Raw genomic sequence first — 9,987 nt, 5'->3', positions numbered from 1 at the left:
AAAAAAAGAGGAAAAAAGAGCATATTTAGACAATTATAATAAAAAACTACGAACAAAATCAGAATGCAAAGACAGAATCCACATGACTAAGAAGTACATTTATAACAATTTCTAAATATGTCAAATAGCAGTAAGCAGATATAAAATAATTGTAATAAGCATTGCCATACAGTAAAATCAATTAAACATAAGAAATATGTTATGTAAAAATAAACCACTATATATACTATTGTGAAATCAATTAAGAACACAAAAGAAGACAACCATAGATCATTAAGATTTATTGACAATGAATAGGAATTAATTTTTCTAAGCACTATGGGAAATGACACATAGCAGTAACAATAGAACAAACCAGCACACTCAGCATTAACAAAGAACAATTTAAATATCCAGACAGAAATCATTAATAATATCTGAGCTATTGTGAGCACTGCCCTAAGTAACCAATGCCAGCCAACCAAAGAGGAAGGAAAAAGACAGAACTAAGACAATGGAGTAGTAAATAGGGCAAGGTAAAGAAAGGTAGTAAGTGATCAACACTGAGGTAGAAAGGGAACGATGTCAGGTGTAAGAGAAGAAAGGACAGACAATAAATTAACCTACGACAATAGTATTTTGCACATATACAAAGACTAAGATAACTAATGAGAACATCACATATAATACAATTAAGTCGGTGGACAAATACTGAGGAAGGAATAAAAAAGAGAAAAAATAATGCAAGTAACAAAAGTATGAGAAAAAAATTAAAGAAAAAATCAAAGCATAATCAACCGAGAGAAACATCAACAATATGCTGCATATTCCAGACATTAAAAGAGGAAAAAAATCCCTAGCTCATTTAATGCCTCTACAACAGAAAAGCCACAGATCATCAAGACAAAAGTACAAAGCAAGATCATAGATATCACAAATCAGCACTACAGATTAGCTAACCATTAAATGCAGAAAAAAAATTGATTTACGAACAATTCTCAAATCAAAAGAGTAGATCAGAAACATCAGAGGTTCGGCAAAAAGAAGGGGAAAAAAAGGCACATAACACAAAATATGCATTCCAGAACATTCACTCTCGTAAGAACACAGAAAAAACACATGTAAATTCCATATCAATGGCCGAAGAGCAGAGGGGACAGAAGAAAGGAAGGGGGGTTGGGAAACCGCTGGAAACCCATAGCAAAATTCCTAATGACAACAACACAAAATGATCAGCAAAGAATCAAAGGAACGAAGAAACAAAAAATGGCTGAAGAGAATAGGGGAAAGAAGAAAGGGAACGGAAAAAAAATCACCGAAAACCCACAATAATCCGTAGCAAAATTCCTAATGACAACAACATTTATCATTAAAGAATCAAAGGAACAAAGAAACAAAAAATTAAGAACATATGGACAGAATATTAAGCATGCATGAAATGTAGAAAACTAAAAAAAAAAATTGAAGCACACCACTAACAGTTTTATTAAAAAAAAAGAAAAAAAACTTACTGAAAGTTGAGCAAAAATAGTGGAGGCGAAGAAGACAACCCATATCTTCACGTGTACTCTGGACCTCGAGCTAAATGAAGCTCGGCAAATCGTGAATCACACTATACCAAAAGCACAGACAGAGAAAAACGCAATTTTTTTTTTTAAAGTTATGTACTTATTTTGCTAAGTGGAGAAGTGAAAATTTTCTACGGTTTGCCAAACAAAGAATTCAGAGAAGAAAAGAAATTGTTCTTCCAAGGAAAGCAAAAACACGAAGAATGAAATCATAGAAATGAAATGGAAAAAAGGAAAGAAAATTAAAACCTTGTCATTGAGCCACATCCGATCGTGATCAAAGAAGGGTTGACGGCGACGGTAGTGGTGGTGCAGAGGTAAGGATTGGGGACGACGGAGGAGAGAAAATCGCTCGAGAGGCAGAAAGAGAAAAAAAAAAACAGAGAGAAAAACCCAGAGCTTTTACGATGAACCTTCGATTTAAGCCAAACAATCAAAGAAAGCGTAAGAGGGAGAAAAAAAGCCCAGAAGCCTCAATAAGCATTTCTGTAAGAATCCACCACCGACAAAAAAGAGACGAAGCATAAAAAGCTTCAGTGGCAAAAAAAATGGAATAAAATGTGAGAAGAAAAAGCTCCAGGAAAAGGAATAGCAAAGGTCAGACATTGGAAACGGTAAAAGAAAGAGGACCAAATCAAATGACCAAAATGCCCAGAAAAAAACACAGAAGCAAAATAAAACCGAGGGTAAAACAATAAAAACACTCAAAATGACACAAACAATATAAAAAAGGCTTGAACAGAAAGAGAAACAAACAGGGGAAAAATGGGAAAGTCACTATACTTAGTACAGTAACTTTCCTACCTCCTTAATAGGTATAATATAATATTCCAACGGCTTCATTAATGTGAGAAATTCTTTTAACAATTAAGGCACCGACAACGAAGGGAAATTCAACCTGTTGGAACTAAACAAACCTAAGGCATAAGCCATGCTTAGAATAAGATTACCTTTTTAGAAAGGTTAAGAGAGAGTACTTTAGATGCCAATTGTCATGCCATAAAATTATCTGATTCCATACATTATACATACGGTAAATGCAATTTTACAAACCTTAAACCTGTTCTAGAGGAAAAAGAGAAAACGTACGCTACAACAAACCTCCTATACTTTTTTTTTTCTCACACAACAGCAAGATCTAGAGCTCTAAATAACCAAGCAGAAACTAAAAACAGAATTACAATCGCGGAAACCCCAAAAGAGATGACTAATGAAGAAGGGCCACGGCGTGGAGTTAGTGTCTCCGGGCCTATCGGACTCCGCAATGCTTCATTTTTTTTCGCTCTAAACCTCAGTTTCGTCGTAGATTTTTCACAAACTTTATGGTTTGCTTCAACCAGTTCTGCAGAGGATTCTTCAGAGCTGTCCTCGCTTTCATCTATTAGTTCTATGGAGGATTCTTCAGCGATTTCCTTGATCGTGTCAGCCTTCAGAAGATGGCTCTCGTTATCCCGTTCATCAAGGAAATGACTCCGCTCTGTAGCTTCTGGGGCCTGCACAGAACATGACGTACAATTTGATTAGCTCAATTATGTAAATATGTAAATTAGGAGTGCATTAAATTGATGATTATTACCTCTGTAGAAGACGACTGTGCTTCATCATCTGTTTCGCTGTCGTCTGCATCTTCCAAAGAGTCCTGAGGCGCAATATTATATTAATCAATCAGTGAATATTTGAACATTGATATCACCAGAGATTCTAGCTTTGCATCACCTAATAATCCTTACCTCTGTAACGGTTGATTGCAATTCATCTTCATCTTCCTCTTTGCTTTGCTTAACATCTTTGACGTTGTCATTGGCAAATGATCGAGGCGCAGTATCCATTTGTAGGCGGATTCTTCTTGGAGCGCTGCCTTGTGGTATGGGACTATTTGAACTTGATTGCGGTTGTTGCCGGGTCCTCATCTTGATTCCAGTCCCAGCAGCAAGATGACCCCTAGAATACTCTTTCTCCTGCCCATCAACAGTGGGACTCCACTCCGTAGCTTCACTGACCTGCAAAGGACAATCAACAGTGTCAAACTTTGCTAAATACATATTATAATAATCCTTGAGATTTAACTTCACACAATGGCTCTACCCCAGTATGTGTCGACTGTACTTCTTCTTCATAGCTCTGGTTTGAATCTCTCACATTGTCATTAGTAGTTGAACCGGGTGATAAATCCATCTGTAAACGAATTCTTCTTGCAGCGGTGCCCTGAGTCACAAAATTATCAGAAATTGGCCGTTGAGGCTGACGAGACCTAATCTTGATTCCAGTTCCGCCTCCATGACCATAGTAGTTAACAGGAACGTTCATACTGGTCGATTCTTCTAAATTGTTAACAGAAACCTGTCCAACCATATTATACCCAGGTTGGCCCATATTTCCCATTCTAAGATCTTGGTTCGCATATGGCGCTTCAGCTCGAGAAGGTCCGCATTGAGGTTGAATCTGCAACACTTCTTTGGCATCCATTTGCTCACTATACCATTCAGAACCTTTCATATCCAGGCCATGCTACCATACAGTAACAAAGGAAAGATTATCTCGCAATACTCGCCAGGGGCAAATTACAAAATTAACTTTATGAAATAAAGTTAACTGTATGTAAAATCTTTTTATCCTACCTGCATTGTTTGAGGGTTCATGTTGTTGTACGAAACATTGTATAAGTTTCCTGGTTGTGTGTTCTGCAATGATTGTGTTAGATTAGACAAATGGTTGTCCCTCCCAACGACCGTGTTCTTCTGATAGGTTGAATCTTCACATGAACTCTCATCAGGGTTTTGGAGGACCTCATCCAACAACTCTGAGATAGAGATATCTTGTTCACCAGTTCCATCCATGAAGCGAAATCCATTGATGTCATTGCCAAAATCAGAAGGTGAACCAACGTAAAGTAGTTCTGGCCCCAAGTCAATGGACTGAAATGGGGAGAAAGATGAAAAATCAATTTCATCATTGGCAGGCTCATACAATTGTGAGTTTTCTTCCATCTGCATGTGCACCTAGAGTTAAGCAAGAAGCCACAAACATTGATGGTTGAGTTTTCCATAATTATAAAGCTCGTAAAGGGATATATATAGAATGATGGCACAACAACACTGCAAATATTCTAACCTCTCGAGGAGTTTCCTGATCGGTTGCATGATCTTCCACGTCTGATGCCATATTACTATTGGAGCCACTTTCAACAGGTCCTGGAGCACGAGCGATCATGATATCTAACTTCTCAGTTGACCACCTGTTTATAACTTCTGGCTCCTCCCCAATCGGCATATCTGATGGTGCAGTTTCTTGAAGCAGATCCGACGAGGTATCATCAGGAGAAGACTTCGTTATGGTTGGCGATGATCCAGTTTGGTTCACCTCATCATGTTTCAGAGCATCTGATTTCTCCTCTGGCTTTCGGAATAAGCGGCAGAGAACAAATGCCTCCTGCACAATGTTGAAAAGAAAGCTATTAAATTAAATTGGATAGAAATTAATATACGGACACAATAGCATTAGCTATGAACCTAGACCAATTACACAACTGATAACCATTTGCTAGCTTCAACAATCTTGCCATGTCCAGAAATAATATAACCTTCATCCCCTCTATAAATGAGACTAAGTTTAAGTATCAAAAACCACTAGCAAAGGACAAAGTGAAACTCAAATCCACTATTATACAAACTTTAAGAGGATACTACCACAAGAATTAGCCATGAGCGTTCAGCAATTACACACCTGATCAGTTTGATAAACTTCAAAATCTCCTCATAGCCAAAACTAATACAACCAAATAAGAGTTCTCAAAGTTTAATCTTTCCAGTAATAACCCTCGACTCCTATACACGAGACAAGTTTCGGTATTAAATCTGTTATCAATGAACAAGTGAAGCTTGCTACCACAATGACAAAAACCTATAACTATTAGGAAATGTTAAAGGCAACATAGAAACAAATAAGCTTAGAACTGTGACTACCTGGCCAGGGCCAGTTCCATCGAGGTCCTTGAGCGTCGGACGATACTCGTGCATGATCCAATTGGTGCGCTCACCCTTGGGAGCGCGTCCTCTGTAGAAGACAAGGGTCTTCTTCATACCAATCAAGCCGTTGGTATTGGAAGCTGACCTGTAGCTTCGAGACCTGATCGTCCGATCCTTGCCCGTGGCTTTCCAGTAGCCTGCATCTGTGGCCCGGTTCGACCGCTGGCCGTTCGGGTACTTCCGGTCCCGTGGACAGAAGAAGAACCACTCCGGATCATCTGTCTTTATCACCGATTGCCCTGCAAATCACCCGATCGTAAAATTATCATCTTTCTTCAAATAGTATAATATCAATCATTTTTCTTTCTTTGTTCTGTTAATTGCTTAAATGGAATGGAGTTCTCTCTGCTTTAAAAAAAAAAAAAAATCCAAATTTCAGAAATACAAAACCTTACAGAGCTCGTAACTTGCCTTCCATACTTCTCTCTCCTAAAAAATAAAAAAATATTTCTCCACCTAATTTTCTAACAAAACAGGAAGCAGATATTGTAAGAGCTAAAACCTTCCATTAAAAAATAATAATAAAATAAAATATAACAACAATTACAATAACAAGAACTAAAACCTTCAGACCTCGGAACTCCCGCTCAGTTTCTGAAGTGGCCTTTCAGACCTCTCTCTCCTAAAAAATCATATTTTGTGCAAATTTTTTTAGAGAGGCAAAATATATTCTTATTAAGAACTAACAAAGCTCGAAAGCCGAAACCCACTTTCTGTTACTGAAAAAAAAATTTGTTCGCTCCAATTTTTTTTAAGAAAGAAAAAAGAAGATACCATAATCTAGATTATAGATAGAGGAAAAAAATAAAAAAAGAAGAATCTTGTGAGTGATGTAAGAAGAGGAATAATTCGCCAAATCATTTCAGCTAAGAAATAAAGGGAAAAAGAAAAAAAACCACAGACCCAACAAAATCCAATCAAGCGAATTACAAATTTCAGAACAATTCGCCAAATTTAGATACTATTAAATAATAATCAAATCAAGCGAATCCAGATATAAGCGATCAAGAAGAGAGAGAAAGGAAAACTGAAACATACTGGGCAAATCCCAGGGCTCCCGTTTGCAGACGTCGATCTCCGGGATGACATGGACGTCGGCGTTACGGCCGTTGATCTTCAGCCTCAGGTAGTGGTTGATCAGCTCCTCGTCCGTCGGCCGGAACCGGAACCCTAACGGCAGCGACTCCAAGGACACCGTTCCCATCTCCGATGATCACCAACCAAAAAATTCTTCTTTCTTCTACTCTCTCTCTCTCTCTACTTTTTTTCCTTCTCTTTTCTTTCCATTTTTTGTTTTTTTTTTTTTGCACTTTCCACTCTTTATAAATCCTTTCAGATTTTTTTTGCCAATAAATACTTTCAGATTAAGTCTCTGTTTGTGTGTATGGGTTTAACCCACTCGGTTTTGATTGATTTGATCTTTTGTCGTTTTTGTGTGCTTGAGTGTTTGTCTTTTTTTTTTTTTAAATCGTGTGCATGAGTGTTTGTGAGATTGTTACGTTGTGTGTTTGCGCGCGTGTTTTTCCTTTTTCTTTCCTTTTTATTTTTATTTTTATTTTTTTAGACATTTTTTTTTATTCTTAAGTAAATTGCATCCTCAATTTTGCGTTTTCTGCCTAATACATTTCAAACTTTTAACCCCGTTTAATTTATTAGTTCAAATTTTCTTCATTTAAACAATTTTATTTAGACAAAAAGATATAAATTGTATAGTTTAAATTAAAATTTAAATTAACATTTGGATGTGTTGTTAAAATTTTAGTTTGAACATAAAATAAAATTTATATTTATATTTATATTTAATAAGTGTGAAAAACAGAGAGAGTTGACACTTTTTTACTTTTTAAAAATAGTTTGAATGATTAAACTTAAGGGGTGATTTAAACTTTAAATTTGACAAGTTTAATTCAGTTCAAATGGGAAACTTAATTCGAACTGCATACTTATCAAATACAAATTTCTCTACTCACATTTCGAACTGAGTTGAACTGAACTACACCAGTAAAACAAATAGGGCCTTAATTTTAACAAACTACACTGTAAACTTTAAAATTATTGCAAAGGGAGTCTAATAACTTACCAAATTATTAAATTGACGATTTAAAACACAAAATTCACACATAATTTAATTTAAAAAATAATGAGATTTGCATTGTATGAGTGCATCTCGTGTTTCAAACCTTCAATTTAATTATATTTAACAATTTTTGGGCCTCAATTAATATTGATTTTAAATCATGATGCAATTAAAAGATTAAAATTTGAGGGTATATATGCAGCAAAAAAAAAAAAAAAAAAAAAAAAAAAAAAAAAAAAAAAAAAACCTTAAAGGTATCACAGTGTATTTTATTTATTTATTTATTTATTTTTGTTTGCTTGTTTGGTTGTCGGTTTAGAAGGAAGCGTGTGTGGACCGTGGACTTTTTTTAGTATTATACTATAAGTGTTGTCGGTACATGGTTGGGTGGCAGTCTCTGCTTACCGTGCTGTCATTCGTACCATATTATATGGCCAATGCCTTTTCCCGCAAGTTTTTCTCCCATATACTGCGATCTGCGAACGCGTTGCTTTTGAGGGGCCACTAGTATTTTTATAGGCTACTGTTGATTCCACTATGGAACTATACTTTTGACAGTTCCTGCTCTTTATGGTTTTCCTCGTTCTTGTTAATGCAAAACAACAAAAGGGCAACAACAACAACAAAAAACGTTTTGGGAAGAGGTATTTGGTTCTATTTAGAGCTTCCATGGAGGTAGAAAAATTTTAAGCACTACAATTTTTTAAGTGTTAAAATAATATTAGATCACTTTGAAATTATATGAGAAGCAAACAATATAAACAAATAATTAAATTTGATAGTTCAAGATATTCATTGCTAATAAGGTAGTAGCATGAAATTTCTATAGTAACTTTAATTTTTAAATTTTTTTTAAAGTACTTTAATTTTTTTATTTTTAATCTCAAAGTAGAGCAACTTTAATTTCTTTGGTCAAAAGAAGAAGAAAAAAAAAATGTTTACGTCGTCTGCCTATTTATGTAACATTTTTTATAATCTTATCACTCACACATGATCGGCTCTACATTCCTATTATCCCCCGTTCTATCTTTTTCATTCTCTTAATATTAATATTATAAAAACCAACTCTATGGCAAATGAATAGCCTTTTATTTGGCTCTAGGACAAAGCTCAGAGAAATGTCCATAAAATAATAAGGCATCTTAAAGCTTTTCTTTTAAAAAGTTTCTGAAATTGCATCTTAAAGCTTCCACTCACGTGGTACTGCAATGCAAATTATGCAATTCGGTCTACTACCACTTTAAAATTCCGTTTATTTTATCGATTTGAGTTTAAAATTCGAGTTTTGATACAATAAAAAATTCTTAAAAACAGTCACATTTAATTTTTTACTATAATAAAAAGCTCTCACATAAAATCACATTTCAATTCTAATCAACAAACTAAACGAATTTTAAATCTTTTTATTTCAAAAAAAGTTTACATTTAATTTTACTATAATTAAAAACCTCACATAAATTACATTTTAATTCAAATTAAAGATTTAAATTAATAAATTAAACGACACTAATTATAATATGGGATTGACTGAGCACTTTTGTAAAAAGAAAAGGCTATTACTATAGATAGCCGTATACATTATATATTATCCTTGCACGTGATTCAATCGCCATTGCAGAAAAGCAAAAGTTGTCTAGTTCTCACTATTACAAACCCTTCACGACTCTTTTCCGCTTTTCAACCGAAAGAAAACACTTTTCGTTCAAAATCAAAACCCCCTTACCAACTTCCCCAACACAAATATCAAGCCATACATGCCATCAGTCTTACCACCCAATCTAACCATCAATTATTGCTCCGTAAAAGACAAAGACATTCTCGAGTAGTGGCTTAGCGGCAAAGGATTACCGTGACTGAATTTGCGATAGAAAATTCTTTTTAACAGTCTTAAATATGAATGTTTATTTATGTCAATTTAAAACTCATTTAGTTCACTAATTTAAATTTTTAATTCGAGTTAAATGTGATTTTATATAAGAATTTTTTACTATAACAAAAAAATTAAATGTTACTATTTTTAAGAATTTTTTACTGTAATAAAATTTAAATTCTAAACTCGAATCGATAAAATGAACGAGTCACTAGTATTTAAAGTGCGCTGAGACTACGCCCACATGTATTTGAATTTCTAACTTCCTTAATGGATAAGACCTCCCGATAGAGGCCTTCATCGAACATTCCTTTCAATGTTTGAAAAATCACTTTTAAAAGAAATATGCTAACATCAATCGCCTTCCTCTTATATTTTTCTTCAGTCTGCGCCCCTGCCCCCCACCCAAAAAAAAAAGGGGTAGCATATGATCTCTCAAGAAATAAATAGTCTGTTTTAAGGAAAAAG

The 9,987-nt window shown here is 34.9% G+C and overlaps 1 protein-coding gene across 2 annotated transcripts; it reads right to left on the bottom strand.

Moving 5' to 3' along the window:
- Window positions 1-2,536: 2,536 nt before the first annotated feature.
- LOC21406845 (protein NTM1-like 9) lies at window positions 2,537-7,039 on the bottom strand. Of its 2 annotated transcripts, none has more exons than XM_024171090.1 (8): window positions 6,611-7,039; window positions 5,510-5,811; window positions 4,659-4,976; window positions 4,166-4,534; window positions 3,633-4,055; window positions 3,278-3,547; window positions 3,124-3,186; window positions 2,537-3,040 (listed from the first exon to the last, which is right to left on the bottom strand). In XM_024171090.1, exons 1-8 carry the CDS (start codon window positions 6,774-6,776, stop codon window positions 2,669-2,671), a joined length of 2,283 nt encoding a protein of 760 aa, XP_024026858.1. In that variant the 5' UTR covers window positions 6,777-7,039; the 3' UTR covers window positions 2,537-2,668. The 2 variants fall into 2 exon arrangements, with proteins under 2 accessions (XP_024026858.1, XP_024026857.1); XM_024171089.1 differs by having other exon boundaries at window positions 4,166-4,546; window positions 6,611-7,038.
- Between the last annotated feature and the right edge of the window lie 2,948 nt (window positions 7,040-9,987).

This window comes from Morus notabilis, unplaced genomic scaffold, assembly GCF_000414095.1.
Source record: "Morus notabilis unplaced genomic scaffold, ASM41409v2 Scaffold789, whole genome shotgun sequence".
In the NCBI taxonomy this organism is placed as follows: Eukaryota; Viridiplantae; Streptophyta; class Magnoliopsida; order Rosales; family Moraceae; genus Morus; species Morus notabilis.
This window is presented reverse-complemented; position numbering and strand designations above follow the sequence as displayed.